General features: G+C 46.7%; 1 protein-coding gene across 5 annotated transcripts in view; it reads left to right on the forward strand.

The window, feature by feature from the left end:
• The window catches only part of PRKCH (protein kinase C eta), a 119,795-nt gene extending 103,027 nt beyond the window's left edge, over positions 1-16,768 (forward strand). For all 5 annotated transcript variants that reach the window (XM_030005058.2, XM_030005089.2, XM_030005066.2 and 2 more), the window contains exons 13-14: positions 14,223-14,366; positions 15,763-16,768. In XM_030005058.2, the coding sequence (XP_029860918.1) occupies positions 14,223-14,366; positions 15,763-15,909 (291 nt within the window). In that variant the 3' untranslated portion in view covers positions 15,910-16,768. The remainder of the gene's footprint in view (positions 1-14,222; positions 14,367-15,762) is intronic.
• The last annotated feature ends 4,944 nt before the right edge of the window (positions 16,769-21,712 follow it).

Genomic DNA, 21,712 nt, shown 5'->3' on the forward strand with positions numbered 1-21,712 from the left:
TTGAGGGAGTAAAAAAAGTGCAAAAAAGACTTGCTGCTGAATGGATTCAGACCACTTCAGCTCATTCTAAACATAAGTTTTGCTTTGATTTTGATTCCCCCAAAAAAAGGTTTCTCCTTAGCTCTACCTGAATGCAGTCAAGGAGTTTATGCCAAAGGAGCTATCGGCTTTGTGTCTGTAAAAGAAATTCTTTCAAATATTCTTTGCCGTCAGCTGACAGAGTAGTCACCAGTGTCTGATGATAAAGAGACTGTGAAAGAGAAACTTTGTGAGCATGCAGAGAGCAGAGACTGCTGCACCGTATCTTTTACAGTGAGAGTGCAGCTGGAGTTTGCTTTGTTACAGCATGTCCGTGTTCTGAATTTGTAAATTGTCACTAGCAAAAAGTGCTTGAGCAAAGGGGGTGGCTTTCCGGGCAGCCAGAGGCTTTGGGATTCAGCTGAGCGAAGTGCAAAATGAAATACAATCCTCTCGTTTCCCATAAGCGGGGCGGTATTTTGGCAGCGTGTTTCACTTGCTTCGTGTATGACTTTCTCAAATGCAATTCAATCACGCTGTCTTGCTCACAGTCAGGCTTAGTTGGAGGGGAGAATGAAGGGACACAGTGAAAATCGGGTCTCAAAAGTCAATGGCGTAATGGGAAGCAAATTCACAGGGAAAGCTGCAGGGATTTTCCTTTCCAAGTCTGGTTTCAGATGAGGAGAGAAGGGCTAAGCCTATCGAGTCGCTACATGGACTGATGATCTTAAGTAGCAACGGTTGGCCCAAAGGCTTGGAAACTTGGTTGAGCAATTGCAGCTTAGATGTTTTCACTCTCAGAGCCAGGTAATGCAGGGGCTAGAAAGCAGCATCTCCCCAGGGAAGTGTTAGCATCGCTCTGCCTTCTGCAGCCTGGATTTCTGAACTACTGTCACAGCCGAGTCTGCTGAAGCTGAGGGTGTCTCTTGGCATTTGTATGCCAAAGTCCAGTCTTAACGTGAACTCTCAAACACTTCTGGCCTAGCTGAAACGCTTCCTCCAAAAGTGAGGCTTGGGCAGCCTTGCCTGTAGCTGCGTATTTTGGGGACAAAAATGAGACTAAAGCCTGTTCTCCCTCCAGCTGGTTAAAAACATGCATTTTGAAGAAAACACTACTGGAGTTAAGAGACTGAGCAAAAATGGTTATGTCCCCCTCCAAGTGGTTTTCATGTGCAAAATAAACACCAGGCAAGAAAAGAGGAAGGTGCAGAGGAAATTGGCTGTGGTTTTAGCAGCTTGCACTCCCGCCCAGCACAGGTGGAACAGCACGGGGAATCCAAATGCCAGTGTATTTGTGCGAAGAGCGAGAGGGATTGAAAGGTGAGGGAGTGCTGAGAGCAAACATGACCTGTATCTCGGAGGAAAATTATGTCAGCAATACAGTGCCAGGGATGCAAAAGAAAAACTTGAGGTTGATCTGTTTTTCTAGAGAACAATAGCCTGGAAGTGACGCTGACTCAAAAAGCAAATACTGTGGTTTAATGAACTCTGCCACTTCGTGTCAGGGTTCAGTTCCCCCCTCCGGATACCCCGGTGCTCTCTGCGCCCCGACAACACCACTGATGTCTAACACCCCCACCCACCACCGCCTCCCCATCCTCCTTTAGACTTTGTTCTTGCAGACTTGCTTAAAATGCCCTTTGCTCTGCCACATTAACATCAAGGGGCTGTTGTGTCTGGGTATTAGTGCTTCAAACTCAGCTGCAGGAATAATGATGCTCTCTGGGTCAGCAGGAGCCAGGTCCTGCTCTGATGACTTGTGCTTTATGGACTCATTTTTGGCTGTTGGAGCACAAGGTGAGGGAGTTGGCATTTCCTTCCTGGCTTCTGCCAGCAGCCAGGAGGGAGCTTGCATGGCTCTTGAGAGCAGCCAGAGGGAGAATGGTTAAACATGCCACAGTTTAAATCCCCTTTGCCTCCAGACAGCCTTGAAGTCTGATCTAGAAGTCAAAAAAATCCTGATCTAGAAAGGAAAATCCTCTTCTGCCGTTCCTGTGAGCCCATGTAACAGACCAAAACACAGAAGCTAGGGCTTTTCAGTTAGTTCCTTAGTTTTTTTGGCTTGTTTGTACAGCTAGCGCACACAGTAGTATTCAATACCGAGGGCTTGCTGGCAGTGTAACTTATCCCCCTTTGCTAGGAGGCAGCACACACGGGTTTTTCTGGAGAGCAGGAAAAGGGCTCAGGAATGTTGCAGTGCAGACGGCAAGCAGCCACTTCATCTTCAGCGGGAGAGAGGTATGGGGACCCTTCCGCAACAGCTCGGCCAATTTTCATCTTGTTAATTAAAAAAGCCACTCAAAACTTTCTACAGAAGTTGGTCATTCCTTTGCTGCCCAGAAGAGTGAATATGAGGCTGCCTTAGTCCCTCAGTCACTTGGGTAACCATCAGACACAAGAGACTTCCCCACAAGGTACTATAATGAGTAGTGTATTGCTCCACCAGCAATTTCTCTTGAGTTGATGGGGGGAAGCCTGTGGATATTATTTCAAAATGTGGCCTAATTCTACCTTAAAACAAGAGGTTAAGTTAGAGGGCACTGACAGTGAATTGTAGAAATGCTTTGTGTATCCATATGCATGCGTAGAAATAAGTTAGGTAGGAGTTGGGAAAGTGTGCGTGTGTGTATGTTATGGTTTTCTTCTTCCCTAAATTTCCAGGCAATACTAGATGAGGAAAAACTAAATCTGAAGGGTACCTTCCTCCCCTTCTCCTTCTGGAGAAAACGAGCCCCAATCCTGAGTGATGGCTCCTAATGAGAGAAAAATTTGATTATTATGTGTGTGTGAGTTAAATGCAGGACTCCCCGGGGAGTACAGGGTTTCAGTGGTTATTTCTTGCCATTCCAAAGAAATGCTGAGGAACTTCTAACGTCCCGTGTGGTCGAAGCACAGAGCAGTGCAGTCTGGCTGGATACAGGATAACAGCTCCAGCAGAGCCCTTGGAGACTCAGGCTGTGCTGCGTGCACTTACCATAATGGGCTGAGAAGAAAGAAGATTGGAGAGATAGAGAAAGGAAATTTCCCTATAGCACTCCACCCAGGCCCAGCTGAAGGAGAGAAAGAAAAGGGAACACTGAGCTGTGCTGCAGGAGGAGTAAACTACCCATCCTAAGGGGATGCCACCATGATTGCCCAAACCCTCAGCGAGGACCCCTTTTGCACGTGCTGCGGCTTATTTTCAGAAAGGCTTTCTGGATGGTGAGTGCTCTGTGCTGAACCAGACTGGCCCCATCACTGTAAGCAACTTGAAAATGCCATTAATGAGGAGAGAAGGCAGAGGCCAAGGTTTTCACAGCAGAAAGACTTAGAGGCAGATTTTTTAATGTAATCAAAGCACACAGTCTGCGGTGACAGAGGAGTGGACGGGAAAGGGCTGATTTTGGACTGCTGGTGAGGACATCTAAGGTCAGGAGAGATGTGGATGGTCCAAGTTGCCTACTCGCTGCAGCTGCTTACCCTGAACATCAGCACAGAGGGTGAGATCTTCTGAACTGTTCTTCGGAGAAGTTTGTTCTTTTCATACACTGCACTTGCTTGGGTTCCAACACCCCTGGATACTGGGAGGTCAGAACTAGCTGTCATCAGCTCAGAGGTGTCTGCATCCTCCCTGCATGCTACAGCAACCAACACATACTCCAAAATACCTGGGCTGTGCTTTGCTTGGCACATCTAAGCGCAATGCGTATGTGCTTCCTGCGGCGCTTGTGCCTTGCCTTTTCCGTAAATCCTGGGCGGTTCAGTTTGGTCACTGTGTGAGCTAGACCAAACCCCCGTGTTTGTGCTTTCCAGTTGCCATGGTTTAACCCCAGCCAGCAACTAAGCACCACGCAGCCACTCACTCACTGCCCCTCCACCCAATGGGATGGGGGAGAGAATCGAGGGGGAAAAAAAAAGTAAAACTTTTGGGTTGAGATAAAGACAGTTTAATAGGACAGAAAAGGAAGGGAAAATAATAATAATAATAGAATATACAAAACAAGTGGTGCACAGCACAATTGCTCACCACCTGTTGACCGATGCCCAGCCAATCCCCGAGCCATGGTGCCCCCCGGCCAACTCCCCCCAGTTTATATACTGGGCGTGATGTAATATGGTATGGAATACCCCTTTGGCTTGTTTGGGTCAGCTATCCTTGCTGTGTCCCCTCCCAGCTTCTTGTGCCCCTCCAGCCTTCTTGCTGGCAGGGCAGTATGAGAAGCTGAAAAGTCCTTGACACAGTGTAAACACTGCTTAGCAACAGCTAAAACATCAGTGTGTTACCAACATTATTCTCATCCTGAATCCAAAACACAGCACTATACCAGCTACTAGGAAGAAAATTAACTTTATTCCAGCCGAAACCAGGACACCAGTCCTCTCCTGAACACTTACGAGGTGTGAAACGAGGCAGCCAGATGCTGATGGTGCAAGGTTGCCTATGTTTCCTTTACATCACTCTACACAAGGCGCATGTCTCTCCTTTGCACTTGCATCCTACAGATCTGGGCCAGGTTCCTTCTTTCCAACAGACAGAAAAAGGCAGATAATCTGTTTCACATGCAGTGCTGGAATAGCCAGAATGAACTTGTTTCTGAATGAACTAGATGCCGGGAGTATTCTTTAGACAAAGATTAAAAGGAAAAGCAACAACACAATGGTGGACCCACTGAAATTAAAGAGGGAACTAGATGAGCTCATCGCTTTATCCTCAGAGCTGAGGAGCCTGCTAACAAAGGCAGATAGATATTAAAAATGCCTTCAAATATGCTGATAAATTATTCTCCTTGGCATCTCTTCAGAGTTGGCAGGCTCCATAAATCCTCTTGCACAACTTGATTAAGCTTTGGCTGTCAGAGTGAGGCCGATATTTAAATCTCTCTGTGAAGCTCTATGCTGGATCTGTGTACACATTTTTCCTTTATTTTGTTTTTTAGAAATGCTTTCATCCTGCATTTCCTGGTTGGCTCCAGAGCCTCTCTGGCAAAAGCAGGACTCTGGAGCCTGTCGTTTCCCAACTGGGAAGGAGTTCTGCAGTTTTAAATGATCTCTCATCTAGACCATTTTTGCCATAAACATACACTGTGGTGAAGTGAGAAGGCCGTGCTCCACCACAGATTGCCGCCTTACCTCTTTTGCCTGAGCTTGCATTTCCATCTCTGTAACATGCTGTCTCTTACTCTTCGCCTCCTAATTCTCAAACAACAAACAGCTTTCCCCCGTGATTTTGATCTCTTCTGTTGATTGATCACACCCCTTTCTGAAGTGCTCCTCTTCCCCACACTAATAGACCCATACTTCTGAATAATACATCGTGAAAGAAACCTAAAGCCATCTCTATATAGCTTGCCAAGGCCAAATTCATCTTGAGGTAGTCATTAGGTCTTTTACCTTTCCCGTTCCAATAGGCTGACACTAGCTTCTTGTTTAAGTCTGCAGGGTGCAGGCTCAGATTTGCTTCCTAACAAAAGCTCCAAACCCTGCCTATTGTAATGTCAGGTGTGACTCATCCTCCTCTTTCCTGCCAGGAATGGGGAAAAAAGTGAAGGAGCATTCGTTGTGCCGACTTTGTCTTCCTCCTCCTCTTTTTCTCTAGGTGCTCGGGAAGAAGCGATTCCCGTTGCCGAACCTGAGCCTAAGCCTTGTGGCCTGGGCTCACTTCTCAGCTCTGCCACAGTTAAACAGTGTGATTATAGACGCTCAAAGGTGTTTTGGTGAAGTCAAATAAAATCCAATCTTGGGGGAAGGCCCAAGGATTCCCTTCAGAACCTGGGTCCGACCTGGAGATGGGGATGACTGCTGAATGATGGGACCAGCTCTTGCTGTGCAGCCTCCAGTGGAGGGGGCCAGCCCATCTAACTGGGAGGTCTCAGCACCGCTACAGGGGTAACAAATCTCCGACTGTCCAAGCTATTCAGGGCTGTAGGTCTTACTTGTCCTTCTAGCTTTGAACTTTCTGACCTGCTGTGTCTTTTCAGGAACTTTAAAATTAAAAGAATAGAAATAAATATAACTAAGACCACAAAAAAGTTCCTTTGAAGTATTTTCCTGTGATTTTTTTTTTTCCCCCTTAATTGGCCCTTACAGGTTTGTCTGGGGCACTTTAGTCCCCTTTGTACTTGACCCTATGTAAATAGGCCACCCAGGGTTGTGTAATAGATTCCCAGTTCCTCTTGACAAGACTATCAGAAAAGGATTAATTGTTTTCCCATGCAACCCTAGGGAGATTTTACCACTGCTTAAAATTAGAGTGGGATCATGCCCCCAGTCTGTTAGTAAGCGCGATGCTCATTCTCCCTCCATGTTTGTGTTACTCTGATTGATGTATTGATTTAGTAATTGACCTGCATATCCCCATGTTGTACCTATAGTCCAACTGGGGTAATTTAAAAACAGCAGCTGGAGTTTGACACTGTCTGAGCAGCCTGTGCAGCTGGTGACCCACGTGGGAACTGGGGCTGACTCATCAGTTCTGAAAACACAGATCTCTGGAGTGACATCTTGACCAAAACCTATGTTAAATATTCCATATATCTAATGACAAAGGTTAATTTCTGTTTATTATTACTTATTACAGGAGTACCAAAGGCACAAGTGTCAAAAATCACTAGCTATCATCAGGGGCTAATATGCATTTGATACTTGTGGCCTTTTCATTCTGCATTAGTATTGATGAGTGGGGAGAGGCAGGGAAACAGGTAGATTTCAGCACAGCAAGGAAGTTTGTAGCTATTCAGACAACATTTAATTCCCATATGTCGTGCCAAGTTCTCTCCTGGTGATAGTCAGCAAAGTTACATCAGTTTACACCACCTGGAGATTTGGAGCCTGATGTGTCTATCCCACACGTGAGTTGCTCTGTCTACCTTGGTTTATTTTGCTAGTCTCTCTCGCTCAGCACTGTTTGCAATACAGTTAATCCTTCTTGTTCCCTCGAGCTTTGACTGGGCACCATCGAGCAGCCATTTCTGCACTAGGGGAAAGCGAGATCAAATTTATCTGCTTAATATCCACTGCACTGACATTTTGTCCTTCTTGCCTGCGGCTGGCACATTAAACATGTGACTGCTGTCATGCTTATTGTTAAAGTCTTATGGCTTTTAGGAGCAGGGCTGGAGATTGTTTTTTATCTCCCTTCCCATTTGTTTTTTATCTGGAAAAGGAAATCACAGAGATCTCACACTCTCTTTCTTCCTCCCCTCCTCCTTAAAACACTTTCAGGGCAGCCTTGTACTTCTGAGCCCTGGCACTGCACTCGCTGGACCTTCTCTACACTGAAGGATTTCACCTGCTCACAGTTTTCTGTAGCCAGGACCCCAGCATGATGCTAGAAGCACCCTGTACCTGCGTGGGTCGCATTCTGGCTCAGCACCACGATGGATTGCACTGGTACAAATCAGGGCCTTTAGTAATCGATCCCGCTGTGTGCAGGGTAGGAAGCTGAAACGCCGCGTGGCCTCTAATGGCTGCAATCAGAGCAAATCCCCAGTGTAAAACGGAGGTAGCATTTGAGAGAGCCGCAATGACTCCAAGTCCTATTCTCAGCAGCACAATCCTCACTGAAGGTCAGTAGGACTTGGGCTCCCAAGCGCCTGGCTCACACCCACAGCCACATCGCTGCAGTTTAAGTTACCAGGCACCAGCTGAGCTGCCGTAAGTACAAGGACTTCCACGGCAGAGCTCTCCGACCACCCTGCTCCCAGGGCCGTGGAGCTTCCCCTGACACCATTTAGTGAAGTCGGGCTGTGCTGACTCCCTCACTCGCCGTAACCCACTTGTGTGTCTGAGCCCTGGATTGCTCTTGTATGGGGAAGCGAGGCACGCTTATGAGCATCGCCCCGGCAGGGCTGTGATGGAGGGTGATGGGAGCCTTGCCCAAGAGAGCAAAAGACAAGAATGGCTCAAAACGAGCAGCTTTTGATGTAAAAGAAAAAAAAAAGAAAAAAAGAAAAAAAGTCTCTCTGCTATGCTAATACCTCCTGGCTTCCAATCATTAAAAATAATACAGACGTTAACAGACAGAGCCATAGAGCCATCTTTCTTCTCCTTTGTTTAGGGGTGGATGAAGGCTAATGAAACCCCAGACTGCGGGTTTGTTTGCCTTACATAATAGGCGGCCAAACTGTTTTCGGCAACTGCAGCATTCAGTCGAGAGATTCATGGAGGGAAGCCTTAATTAGAGTAATTGCTCTATTTATATAACGATTCCCTTTTGTCTGAGATCAAATAGATCTTTGAGAAATCTTATTTCCTTTCGAGTTAATTTCTGGCCTGTTAGTTTAGCTCATGAATCTTAATGAAGACAAGCATGTTGGGTATCTCCCGATCTCCCCGCTCTCCCTCATTACTAGAGGGGAGGCTGTGGGGCGTTAATCTGTACTGCTGCTGCTTTTCACTTTGGTAGCAACATGGGAGAAACACCAACAGGCAGGAAATGTTAATCCCATGAACAGGGAAACCTTGCTTTCCTTTAACAGTTTGGGCTTGACTATTGCATTGGCAGAATCCCTAATAGGGGTCCTGTGAGGCATGTGGTGAGATGGAGGGGAGGTGAGACTGAGGGTCTGCCGTCGTATCTGTGACAGGCTACCCTTGGGCTCCTGGCAAAATAAAGCGATGCATTTCTCTGGGTCTCTGTTCCCTGCCTGTAAGACGGGGAGAGCCTCTATCTCTGCCATACGCTTGCATTTGAAAGATGAGCTGCTCAGGGGCACAGGCTTTCTCTTACAAAGTAAATGTGTCCTACCCAGGGCAACAGAGTCCTGATGGGAGCTGGTGCGTCTAAGACTTTCTTTGTATTAAAGAAATAATGATTTCTTCCTCGTCCAGATGGCTGACAATGTGAAGGGAATGGCTGAGCAGGAAGTTGTATTCCTCTTCCTGAAGTGCATTACTTCTGTGAAGGGGTCTGGGCTTGTTAGTGTTTTCCTAGAACATGATGCAATTTCACGTAATCTAGTCACTGTGATATGAAATTAATTATCCTGATGCAAATAGCACATACATGAGTTACGTAAAACCTATCAGGGATTCCAGTATTAAGAAAGGGAACTTACAAATTCAATGGAATTAATGCTTGGAAACATCTGTTTTGTGCAAACATCCCCTCACAGACTTCCAGGCTGACTGATTTCCAAACTCAGCCTCTTGAGACGGAATTTGCAATGCTGCATGTGAGCAGCACCAGAGAAGTCCAGTACAGCCTTGCCCAGCAGACTGGGAGACCTGGAGCCCTTCCCAGCACAGTCCGAGCCATGTAGTGGGTAAAGGGGAGGACTGGCGCGGGTCCCCTGCTCTCCCTCACCTGCTCGCGGGCTGAGCTCCCAGGGCTGACGCAGATTTTTTCCTAATGGTTGGCACTGCTATGTCTGCATTTTTTCCTTGTAACTTCACGGGCCCTCTGTGGACTAATCTCCAGCTTTTAATTTCTTGTCATGGCTTGCTGCGTTTTCTTTCAGTAAATGTTTTCAAATGGTCTTGTGAAGTCATGTTTTTGGCTCATTCCAGCTGCTGGTTTTGGCTGTGATGCTGCTGAGAGGGTTAGCTGAGGTCAGCGAGCTCCTCGCTTGAGTTTGCTGCTCGGCAAACTGGCGTAGCCCAAAGGGACCCAGTCTGAGGATGCTCCCAAGGGGCTCTTTACACCGGGAATGGGATAATTCCCCATGGTTGGATGTGATCACAGAGCAAGGGCTTGATGGCCTGGTTCAGGTTTAAGATTGGTAGTCTTGCTATTGGTTTTCCTGGGAGGCATCTTGGATTTGGGTGATTGCGTGTTTCTTTTTGTTCAGGAACACCTCTTGTTTGCCTTGTTGTTGTTACTGTTGAATTTTTTTTCTCTGTGTTTCTTCATTGAGCGTTGTGTGCCAGAGGTTGAGATTCATGCTGGATTCTGGATTATCGTGCAAAATTAAAGATACTCAATACACGTTAGGAGATGACATTTTGCCACAAAAAACTTTCTGCTGAACATCTTCTCTCATCACTTTCAAAAACATTAGAGGGTTGTACTTGGAAGGACATTTAGGGCTGTCCAACCTATGAAGCAAGAGTCAAACTCTGGCCTTCCTGTGGATGCCAGGAACTGCCAACGCTTTGTAAGGCATTTTCTAGCCATTTCTGAATGCAGTTGAAGGGATCAAGTGAAAGATTAGCTGCACTTCTGAAAACCTTTCCCCTGCGCAGCCTGCATGTGTGCAGAGGGCAGCATCTGTGTGCTCTGGGCACTCAGCTTTACCCCTCCTGCTGCAGAAATTCCTCTTATGTGGCCAGAGACATGGGTATGGGCTCCAGCTACTTATTTCAGAGATGAAGGCTGAGCTTGTAATTAAGTTCCTTAGAAATCCCAAGTTCTTTGTTTGCTTTGCCAGAAGTGCCATCAGATAGCAGAGGCGGCATGAGACTGGCCATCAGATGCTACCCTGTTGCAGCAGAGAAATGTCAGTACTGCCTAAGGCAGAGAGGGAGAAAGAGAAGGATTCATGGGCTCTTGAGCCTTTGAGAGGTCATTATAATCTTTTGTTTTTTCCTGACATACTGGACAACACAAACTAAAACTGCATCCGTTTTTTGTCAGTGCAATAATTCCTAGTGAATTCAGATAGTGTTTGAGGGGGTTAGTTATCATTTTAGTGGAAACCGGCTTCAAAAATTTCATCCTTTAATTTTATATGCCTGTCACAGTGAGGCAGGTAACTCTGTTCCAGTGTAAAACATCAGTACTGTCTCTGTTGGAGTTACCATCTGCACGCCTGCTTTTCAGCCCAATTGCCAAATAAAGACTGGAGCTGCTTCCCAGAGAAAACACCCCACCTTCACCAGGCTGTGACAGACCTGCCGCCTCCAAAATTCACCGGGGAGGAGCAGCAATGGCCAATATCTTGTTTTCTGTCAGCCCTCGGGTGCAGAGATGTGTGTTCATCCCCAGGCCAAGTAAGCTGCCAGGATGCTGCGGCTGCCCAGAGTACGGGACCATATTTCACGTACCGCATGATGCCGTTCAAAGGCAACATTTTCAGTGCCGGTTCCCATCTGCAGATGCAACTGAGAAGTCTCAGTGCAGTGTACAATATGTTTATCAGGGATGTAAGTTAATGATAAGAGACCGACTGCCCTTTGAAATTATATCCCACCCTTTTGCTGAAGCAGACAAGTATGAGTTTGCCGTGAAAGGGAGGCCTCCTCGTGTGTTGATACTCTTTGTAGAGTGCATGATTTATATTCACTTTCAAGGTCCTGGTAGCCTGCGTTAGGTGCTTACAGTATCTGGGAAACAAGCTTAGAGAAACGTGTCCGGAGTGGTTTATGGTGCTGGTGGGTCGCTCCAGCCCTTGATACCCTTGTGCTTCAAAGCCCTGTTTGTACAGAGCAAGAGAGGCAGCAGCACTGAGCTCGTGCCTGACAGCAGGGGAAGGTGCTGTTTGATCGGGTCCCCCATAGGTCAGCTCACTCCTGTTGGAGGCAAGAATTAATTCAGAGGGGTTTTGTGGCAGCCCAGCATCGCTCTCAGCAGCCAGCCAGGGCGATGTGTTCTAGCAGTGGGTGAATTTGAAGTCATCACTCTCCTCCTGCCTCCTTTGGGCACCCAGTGCGGGTTAGACGGTGCCTAGAGTTACCCAACTAAGGTTTTTTCAGTCTGTGGGTCCCATGCTCAAATTGGAGCTGGCCGGTCAAATTTGAACAGTCATTTTGTTTTGTATGTTATGTTTCACTTTTTCAGAGCTCAAAACAGCCCACCTCAAGGGATGGCCCTTGCCTAATCCTCATTGTCCTAACAAAATGGGTGTTTTAAGCAGCCAGGAATGTATTTACGTTGGCTCTCAGCTTGTTGCATCGGATGCCTTCACTTGGTGCAATTTTGGCATCATGTGGAATAAAGCAAGCAAATAGGAATGTAAACACACTTTTATATCCTAGGGCTCTGAACTGGTCTGGGAATGGGCAGTCCAGTTTAGGTTTTGGTCTTATATGGTTGAGTGTGAATGGGAACCCAAGCAAAGCATGTTACGAGCTCTTTTCAGAGATTATTTCTTTCATGATTTTTTTTTTCCTCTCCACATTTAGGAGAAGCTTCCTGGTGTAATGGAGGCAGTGGTAGGTCAGGAGGCAGGAGACATGGGACTTATTCCCAGCTCTTCTCTCCTTTTTGTCTTGTCTTTTTGGACTGTTTTGGTCTATACCACTCCCAGCACCAGCGAGCTCTGATCTTATTTGAGCTTTCTAGGTGTTCCAGCAAAGCAAATAAGAGCTAGTGAGGTGCAGATATCCATCTGTGGGGACAAAGAAGCTGGGCAGGGAATTTCTAGAGAAAGACGGGGCTGCCAGGAGATTTCTGGCCTGTTTTGCAAACCAAAGAAATTTACTTCAAGACTTGCAAAGGCTTGTCTGAACCAGGTCTCTCAGAGATTTTGGCTTGACCCGTTTCTTGTTTGGAAACCAAGCTGTTGTCTGGGGATCAGTATCCCGCAGAAATTTTGGGGCAGAGTCTCTTGGGAAACAAATTGTGTTTGGGTTCTGCTGGTAAAAAGGGAGAAGAATGGGTTGAAAGGGTTGGGGAGACAGAGAAGTTCTGCTTGTCCTTGGGCCTGACCCTGGAAATGCTGCATAACTGAGGGCTGAAGAGGCCAGAGAAGCATGGAAAGACCCCAGCTGCAGAGAGCCGTGTCAGCTTTGCTCCTCTTCTCGTGACCGCTCTTACAAATCTGGATGCACTCAGCAGCTCTTTCTACTAATGTTTTGGGTGGAATGGTGGAAAACAGTTCTACCGTAGGGAATCCCATGGCAGTACACGTCCTCGAAGGGCTCAGGAGGTCAGGCTGGAGCTGGGGTTTTTGCGCTAATGTCAGCAGAGTCTGGGGTCCTGCAAGGTCTCAGCTGCAGATGCCCCATCTACTTTGGCTCTGAAGCCCCCTCAGGGTGGGGTATTGGGGAGACTTCTAAAAGAAATCTGGCAGTCGTCTTTCTTCTCCCCGTCTTCTCTCTAGGTAGGGAATGACTAGACCTTTTATCCGCTCGTTCTAGAAAAATTTGTACCTTCTGAAAAGCTCCTACAGTCAGAATGAAGTTGGTCTCTCACTGCACCTCCCCTTCTTTTTATTTCCCTATTGCCGAGATGCAGCAGACTTGGTCATTCCCGAAACAGTGACCGATTGTCTGGTTTGGCTGGTTCAGCTATTTGCTAAACATAATGCTCTTTCATCTTCGAGGAAATCGTCTGGACACCTCCACCAGAGTGGAGCTTGCTTTATGCTGCTGTTTCAATAGGCAAATAAAAGCGGCTGTTTTCCCAGTTTAAACATAACCTGATTTCTCTAATGAATTAGAAATACTTGAGGGGAGGGGAAAGATTGGGTTTTACTGAATTTAAAAACTATAATCCTAAATTAACAAGCCAACTAGCTCTTTTCCTGCCTGAGGAAAGGATTCCCCTCCTCCCCCAAATATTTCCCTTCCCCTTAAGAAATGTCCGCAGCACTCACACTTCATCATTCTTGTCGGGACCTAAAGGGCACCCGCCAGAGCCCTCTCGCGCTGTGCATGATGTACGGCTTTTCTCCTAGCTCCCTGGAAAATCAGGGCACTTTGGCTGAGGTTTAAGATTTCTTTTCACTGGTAACAGAGGAAAAATGTTACAAAAAGAAATCCTCTAAAAGAGTTTTGCCATCAAGAGAGGAGACGGTCACCTGTCTGCTCTCATCTGCTCAGGGCTTGGGGGGCTCTAAAAGCCAGCGGCTTGCTCATTTTCCTCTGTTTCCTGAGATGACAGGAAGGAAAGCGTAGGCTTCTGGCTGCGCTTCAGCAGGCTGAGGTTCAGGAAAAAGACACAGCTCAGGACTGACTCCAGTCCAAAGCCTGGCTGGCTGGTGAGCAGCGTTTGAGAGTGAGCTTGTATTGCTGAGAAATTAATACAGAAATAAATAACCATCAAAACCACTGTGCAACATTCATAATGTTGCAAACGATGCAATTCAACTTTCTTTTCTTTTGTGGTAATCAAGGATTTAACCAAAAGAAAAAGGACTATAGTGGAGAAATAGACCCCAACTTCTTCCTCTAGAGAATGAGTCAAGTTCCTTGCATGCGGTTCCAGTACAATGAAATTGAGAAGTCTGGCCAGCAACTGGGTTCAACAGGAAAGCTGAGGACAAGCTTTTGTGCAACTGCTAATAGGTCCCTCTCCCGTGGCCCTGCCGGATGGGAGGAAACAAACAGCCCTTTTTGTTTTGCAGTTCATGACGAAGAACCCCAACATGCGGCTGGGCAGCCTGGGGCTGGGCGGTGAGAGCGCGATTCTGCGGCACCCCTACTTCAAAGATCTGGACTGGGACCTGCTGAACCAGCGTCAGATGGAGCCACCGTTCAGGCCCCGAATTGTACGTGGGAAGGAGGGTGGGGTGAAGGGATCCTGGTTTTTTTCCTCTTCTGGGCTCTTTAAGCAGGTTTATTCCCATGAGACAGGAAAGAAGGTGAAGGAAGGGCAACCTTGACATGAAAGCCCTGGACCAGGAGCCAGGAGGTGAGGTCTCTGGTCTTGACTTGGCTGCTGGTTGGCCACCTGATGTTGTACAGGTCACTTTTCCCCTCCATGCTGGATTTTCAAAGGCGGTTCAGCCAAAAGATGCGGGTTTGTAAAAGCAGCTGCAGCAGATCAGGCACCTAACTACCCTTTGCCTTGCCCCAGATATAAAACAGGGTAAGTAATCCTCATTCTGACCACTGCACCTACCTCTTCATGACTGGGCTCTCTCTGTCTGTATAGCACCCAGCACAGTGTTCCCTGCTCAAACCACCGTCAGCTGAGTGGGTCAAATGGCAGACAGGCTGCAGAGGGGACAGCGTTGCCCGTTTTCCCAGTAGTGCCACACAGCCCAAAGGATGCTGTCCGTGGAGAGCCTTTCCAAGGTTGTCTCTGTGGCTTCCTTGCCTTTGGAATTGTCACTTGGAGTGGCTTGGTCTCATGCTGTGGTCACTCTGCAAACTCATAGTGGCAGTGGTCAACCCCAGTCCTGCTCTGTGGAGCTCACTGGGTGCAGGATCAGGCTCTTGTGTTGTTTCTTCACCTGAATCAAAGGCTAAGGGAGCCTCCTCAGTCCCCCACGAGCTGGACAGGATCTGGGAACATTAGACTTCAATGTCAATAAAACATCTTGTTCTGGATGCAGGAAAAACACACGCCTTGTCAAAATGTGCCACAAACCCCGTTTGTGTGTGTGCATTGTAAACAGTCCCACTCTGTGGCACGCAGTAAGGAACCCAGCACCTGGAGGCAAGCCATTTGTCTTCCCACGGCCCAGTAATTCATTATTGTGCAAGTTTAATGGCTCGCACACAGAGGAGTGTACGCCCCCCAAAAACCCAGCTGAGACACTCTGCAGATAAGGAGGGACTGTGTGGAGTCAGCTAATTTGAAACGCGGCTGATAACTGCTTCGAATGGCTGGGTCTGTGCTGCCACTTGAGGAAAGAAACTGATTTATGTGCCCTGCCCTGCCACGTCTGCAATGCATCAGAGGTGGTGTCAGTTAAATCAGAGAGGGGTTTGCCTGTCAGAAGCCTGCAGAGGCTCTAAAAGGGTTTACACTGTAAGAGGCTCTGGGGGGGCACTCAGCTGCTCCTAGTCCAACCCGAGAAAAAGCTTTCAGTAAGCTCAGCCTGGGTTATGGAAGTGATGGTTTACTGCACTCAAGACTAGACTAAAGATGCAGAGCGAGGATCAAGCAGATGATACATACTTTTGACATCTCTTTCCTTTGTCTTTTCTGTTTGACAGAAATCCAAAGATGACGTGAGCAACTTTGATCCAGATTTTATAAAAGAGGAGCCCATTCTGACTCCCATTGAAGAAGGAATTCTTCCGATGATAAACCAAGATGAATTTAGAAACTTTTCATTCACAAGCCCAGAATTGCAGCAATAGCTATGGCTCTGGGGAAGGGCTGCTGAGAGGACTGGGGGGAAACAAAATGAAAACCAAGTTTACCAGGAATTTCATTCTCAAGGAGTAACAGTGCACTGACTTTACGTGATACAGCAGCACCACTGTCAACGTTACCTTAATGTGAAATTGAAGCCTTCCTGTGTTTGTTGGATTTATGCAGCTCTTGGATCAAATATTGACATGGGTGGAACAAACATGATATTGTGAGTAGCTGATGCAGACAGAGAATTGAATGCTGAGCTAGTTGGCTCAGCCTGAATGTCACCGCTTGCAGTGGATTCAAGGAGTCGGCGTGAGCACAAACAAGTGTCTTGCAGCTCTGAGCCAAACAGACTTGTTACAATTCTGATTGTTTGCAAGACTATTTTGAGGAGTCACAGCACTGTCCAGTGTTATGGAGCCATGATCCAGCATCCCATGGCCTGACCGAACCAGATGTTGCTACTGACTTTACCTGTTTCTGCAGTATTTATTTCTTTCCAAAGGACAAATGGCTCTCTTTGCCACTGTTTGGGTTTCCATGTGAAATATGTCATTGTGGTGACTAGCAGAAGGAAAAAAACAAATGCCCTGCGCCCCACACAGATTCTTCCAAATCAAAGGGAAGTCATGTGCTCGTAGTGTTTTACTGTTTGTGCGATATGAAAAGTTTTAGTGTTTGCATTCTGTGAAATGCCTTTTTACATCATGCATCTTCAATGCTCCTTTCTTTGCCTCCCAGCTGTTTTCAACTATAATGTAACTTGTAAAACTTTACTGTTTATTTAGGCCCATTCTATTTAATTATGTTATACAGAGCCCCTTTTGTGGGTTTAGTGCCTCATTAAAAATTTGATCCAAAGTGGTAGCGCTTAAATTTGTAGCATTATTGTGATGGGAGCCGCAGAGCTGGCAAACTGCTTGAAAGCAGAGTTGTCGGCCAACAGGTAACAGAAAAGGACAACTTTCTCTCATGAGAATGATAAACCTTATCTAAGAAACAGGGTGACTTGGTTTGGTTTGGATTTAAGGGCTTGTTACTCACAGGGCACTTCCCATCAGTTGCAGCCTCAAGCCTCTGCTACAGGCAGACTGAGACAGTTTTTCAGTGCGGATTGTAGAAACCAGACACTCTAGGAGATGGTTCTGTGCTGTCCCTGCTCTTCTGGAAGTTGGATGATTTTTCTGTAGCTCCATGGCACAGCTTTGCACTCCTTGCTAGTCTTGAAGCTGTATATCAGGATTATAGCCTCTTCCTTGGGCAGGTGTGAATTACTAGAGAAGAAGGATTTCTGACCTTTTGCAAAACTGATCATGTTCATATAGTTCTAGTCACATGCTTTAACTTGAGAGAAGGGTGAGTTGCAGCAGAGAGGGACACTTCTGCACAGACTTTGCACCGCTGTAGCTGTGGAGGTGGTGTCAGGGAGCATAAGCCTTTGTCAAGGAAATTACAAAGGTACAACCCCCATTACAGCACAGACCCACCAGTATGTACATGCTCACCTTCTGCGAGACCAAGATAAAAATAAGAAAAAAAAGCCAAGATCTGCATACAAGTGATACACCTTCCCACCCAAGCTCTCTCTACTTGACCAAGTCCCTTTTACTTCTACCCCTAAACTATCTGCTGAACTGTTTGACAGGTGGAGCACAGGTTCAGTTACCCTTGGACTCTTCTTGTTTTTGTGCTTGTGTATTATACCAGTTCTCCCTCTTTCGTTCCTGCATCTCCTCTTTCAAGTAAGCACAGCTTCATTCTCTGGTCTTCCCTCCCTTCCATGGGCATCTTCTGGCCACATCACAGCCAGTCAGCCTCTCATCTCTTTGCTAGTCTATAGATATCCAGCTCCTTCAAAGTGGGGCAAGAGAGGAGGAAAGACAGGTTGGATAGTATGAGTGGGAGAAGGAAGAGTGGATATCCAGAAAAATGATCCAAGAACCAGTCATGCAGGCTGGCTTGAATTGCTTTGCCATATAGGCAGAAATGGTACAGGGTTGAATGCATTTGCATGAGGGGGCCACTGTGGCTTCTTATTCACGTGTGAATTAAGCGTAGCGTTCACCTGTCTGGTGCAGACATGACCCTAGGCAACTCTTCACTCAGTTTCCCACCCAGCTTCCCAGCTTTATGACTGCAGCACTGTTTGCTTGGCAAGGGGTAAGTGAAGCTAAGCTGGCCACCAAGAGTGGGAGCACCAAAACTATCTTGCGAATTTTGTGTTGACAGCTTTTTGACTCTCCCACTGTTGAGGATTATGAATGACCTCTCCTTCCCTGGAGATCAGTGCAGGAGAACAGTAAGTGATACACTTTTTTGCCAGTATGTTGGTATCATCCCAGGGTTTCACTGGTTGTATTATTCCTCAGGGCTCTGGAGACCTTCTGGAATCACTCCTGCTGGAGAAGGTAGTGCCATAGTGTTGCCTTCAGCAGCAAAACGTGATCCCGTCTCCATGGCCCCAGGATCCGAGCAGCTTTGCTTATCCCACTGACAGTATGAAGATTGTGCAATAGTCGCCTTTGGAGACGTTTATTGGTGTAGCAATACCCACCAGTCTGTGTCCTGAAAGCCTGGGGGATGGAAACACCTCTGTAGGTGCTCTGTTAGGATTTTTGTGAACTGTAAATCAGAAAGCTTGTAGATCTCTGGAAGATATAAAATGGTGTCCAAGGCCACCCGGGGGAGCAGGAAAAGCTCCTGCCCTGGCCAGCCAGTACCTGCTTTGGCCCAGGGCTTGTTGGCTTGATGGGGCAGGGATCAAATATCAAAGGGACATTCTTCCCCAGCTTCACTTTTCATTGATTTCAAGTGGTGTCAGGGTCACTCCACCCTACCATAACTCTCATTGCAAAGCACGTGTGCAGATCCGTGTTTGGACAGGAGCTGATGCTCTGCTATAAAGTCATTTCCTTGATTTTCATAATTTTACCTGGATCTTGCTTCATAATTTAGGGCAGCTCTTGCCCTCCATTGCCTGCCTAGAACTCACATGTCTACGTAATGATTTCAGCCACTCGAGTCAGCAGATCTTGAGTCAGCCACGTTTGGCCAAGATCCCTGAACTCTCCCATACTTTTTACGAGGAACTGCCATTTCGATCGTGTTCCCTCCAGACGCTGTCAGCAGCATGGATAAAGATCAGCTCATTAAAAAGTATCTATGCAATAGCTTTGCTTTTGAAAAAGCTGAATTAGTGTTTACGCTCCCATTGACTATGTAAAGAAATATTGTTTTATTTTTTTCTAAAAACAAAGCAGGGATACAAAAAAGTTTTTCCATGAGCTAGCCTGCCAGCTCTTTTGGCTTCATTGCTTGCCTGAGTGGATGCAAGATGGTTTTAGTCTATTAATTTGGTCCTGGCTTTAGGAGTATATTAAGCTGGCAGCCACGGGTTTGTAAGGTTTAAAGCATAAAATGCTTGTATTTGCTCCAGTGTGAAAACTGGCAATAGAGCAAATTATAATTAGTTCCCTTTGCACTGCTTTAGTGCTTGCATGAAAAGGGAAGGTCCCTTTGATGTCTCTAAATTTGTGTTGTGTGCAATCCTTTCATTTTCAAAGAGGTTCATGAAATTTAGCTATAAAATTCAGTGGCCTACATCTCATTCAAGGCCTTTGAAAGTTGAGGGTAAGAAGCAGATGGTCTAGAATGAATAGATGAAAATCATCTCGCATCTACTCAGGCTGGCTGTGCTGCCAAAGACATCATTTTTAATACCACTGCTTGATAGGCAATGGAAAAAAAAATCTCACAGACTCCAAGTGCCTAAGGGATTTTAATGTAAAAAATGCAATTCTAACTGCTGGATGAAGATGCTTTGAATGCATTCTCAAAGACTGGCACAGGTTCCTCACTCCTTGTGAAGTCCTAAATGGTTTGCAACAGTATTTTCCCTTGAAGCTGCGTGCTCCTCCTGCAGAAGTTGCTGTTTCTCCAGTTGGGTATGAGAGAGGTTCCAGTGGCTGTGGTATGAGGGAGGACTTGATTAGCAATGCCCAGAGCCAGGAGAAATGAAGAGGAAAACGTGTCTGGGATCATCTGCTCTGTCCCTTGGCCAGAAAGTAAAGAGCCGTTCGCTGCTGCCTGCTCTCTGTTGGTTTGTTCAGCTGTTCAAGTGCGTAGTCGGGAGGTTTCTGCTCCTCCCCAGGGAGATCATTTCACAGCTTTTACAACTCTTGCTGTTAAGCAAATTTCCTGATATTTGGAAATAACGCGAATGAGATGAAAATCTGTCTTATCATGCCATTAGGATTCTTATTGGAAGCTGCAAGTCAGGGTTTGTATTACTAAATATATACAGGGCTGCCAAACCGAAGCATTCAGAAATGATGAGTCAGGTTGTCTGAAAATCATGGCTCACTCAGAAATCAAAAGCTTTCCAAAATAATAAATGTCAAAGTCTTTTTTTTTTTTAAACATCTGAATTATGAATATTTCGGATTCTGACTTGCACTTCTTCTCCACATCAATAGTAGCTGGAATGTTGTGTAATTATAATTTTTTTAGATGAAAGCTGGGGTCCGTGAATTGATGTGAAGCCAGACATTGGAGCTTGGAGGAAAATGCCAAGCACCAAGAGATGGGTGATAAAACTGTGAGAACAGGGGGCAGGGGTTTTATGTGTTTTTCCACCTCTTCCTATTCTTTATGTGTAGTCACCACAGCGCGGTCCTTTGCCTCCCTGTCTCAAAACCCACATAACAGGGCATGCAGCAAACAGGACGCACAGGAGTGAAGAAAGAGAAGAGGAAGGCTGGGGAAGGCATTTACATGCCGTATAGTTGCTGTGCATAGGGCTTGTTCAGCAGCATTTCTCAACTTGTGCATCAGTCCTTGCACAAGCCTGTCACCTTTTGCCTTCTGCAGCCCGTGCTGCCGTTGCCCACCCGCCCCGCTGCCCGTCCTGCCTCCCCCCGGGCACAGCACTTGGCATCGCCCCTCGGGCCGTCGCAGTCTGGAAGTGTCCTGCTGATGGAGCCAAGCCTGTAGGAAGAACAGAAGGTCCAAAAGCATGGAAGAACGATAAGTTGTGTTGGTGGTTGGCTACCTGGGCATCTTCTGCTCCTGAATGAGGTGGTGGGGACTCTGATATAGCCAGTGTCCCAGTGATGTCCATATGCGACTGGAAGTTGTGGGAGAAGGTCAGGCTATCTCCCCTTTCACGTCCTGTATTAGAAGCTAGAAAAGAGAGGGGACAGGAGAGCGTCCTCTAAGAAGAGGATTCACAACTCTGGGCTGTGACCAAGAGGGTGGAGTATAATTTAGAAGTGCCTAAGGACACTTGTAGTCAACTAGTAAAGACATGCGAGAAAGTTGCCCTTTCATCTCTGCCCCCATCCACACTGGGGAAGGCAGATGTCTTTGCCTCGATGAGGGTGGTTTGATCGAGGAGAACTGGGGACCACAGGTCTCGGGGATGGTGGGAATTAGAAGCCGTTGTGGCAAAAGGCTGCCGGGCAGAATTGCCAAGGAACATCCCCAAACCCTTTCATCTCAAGGAGGAAGCTTGAAACGAGCTTGGGTCAGAGGCTCCGCTGCGTGGGCTCCCACTGGTAACATGTCAGTGTGAAGGTTTGGGCCCTGAAACAGTTTTAACTTGCCTGTGGTATCAGCTCTCCTGCTCCAGCTCTGAGCTCCCACGGCTGTTGTTGGCAACAGGCCTTATAAAAGTGGAGATGAGAGATTTTAGCACTGAGTTCAGGATTGCTCAAAACTAGTGACTCAGTTCCTCCAGTGCTTCCTTCCCCCCTCCTGCAAATGAAGGGTTTATTCATCACCTGGTTTCTCATTTCCAAACAT

This window comes from Aquila chrysaetos, chromosome 2 (genome assembly GCF_900496995.4).
Source record: "Aquila chrysaetos chrysaetos chromosome 2, bAquChr1.4, whole genome shotgun sequence".
In the NCBI taxonomy this organism is placed as follows: Eukaryota; Metazoa; Chordata; class Aves; order Accipitriformes; family Accipitridae; genus Aquila; species Aquila chrysaetos.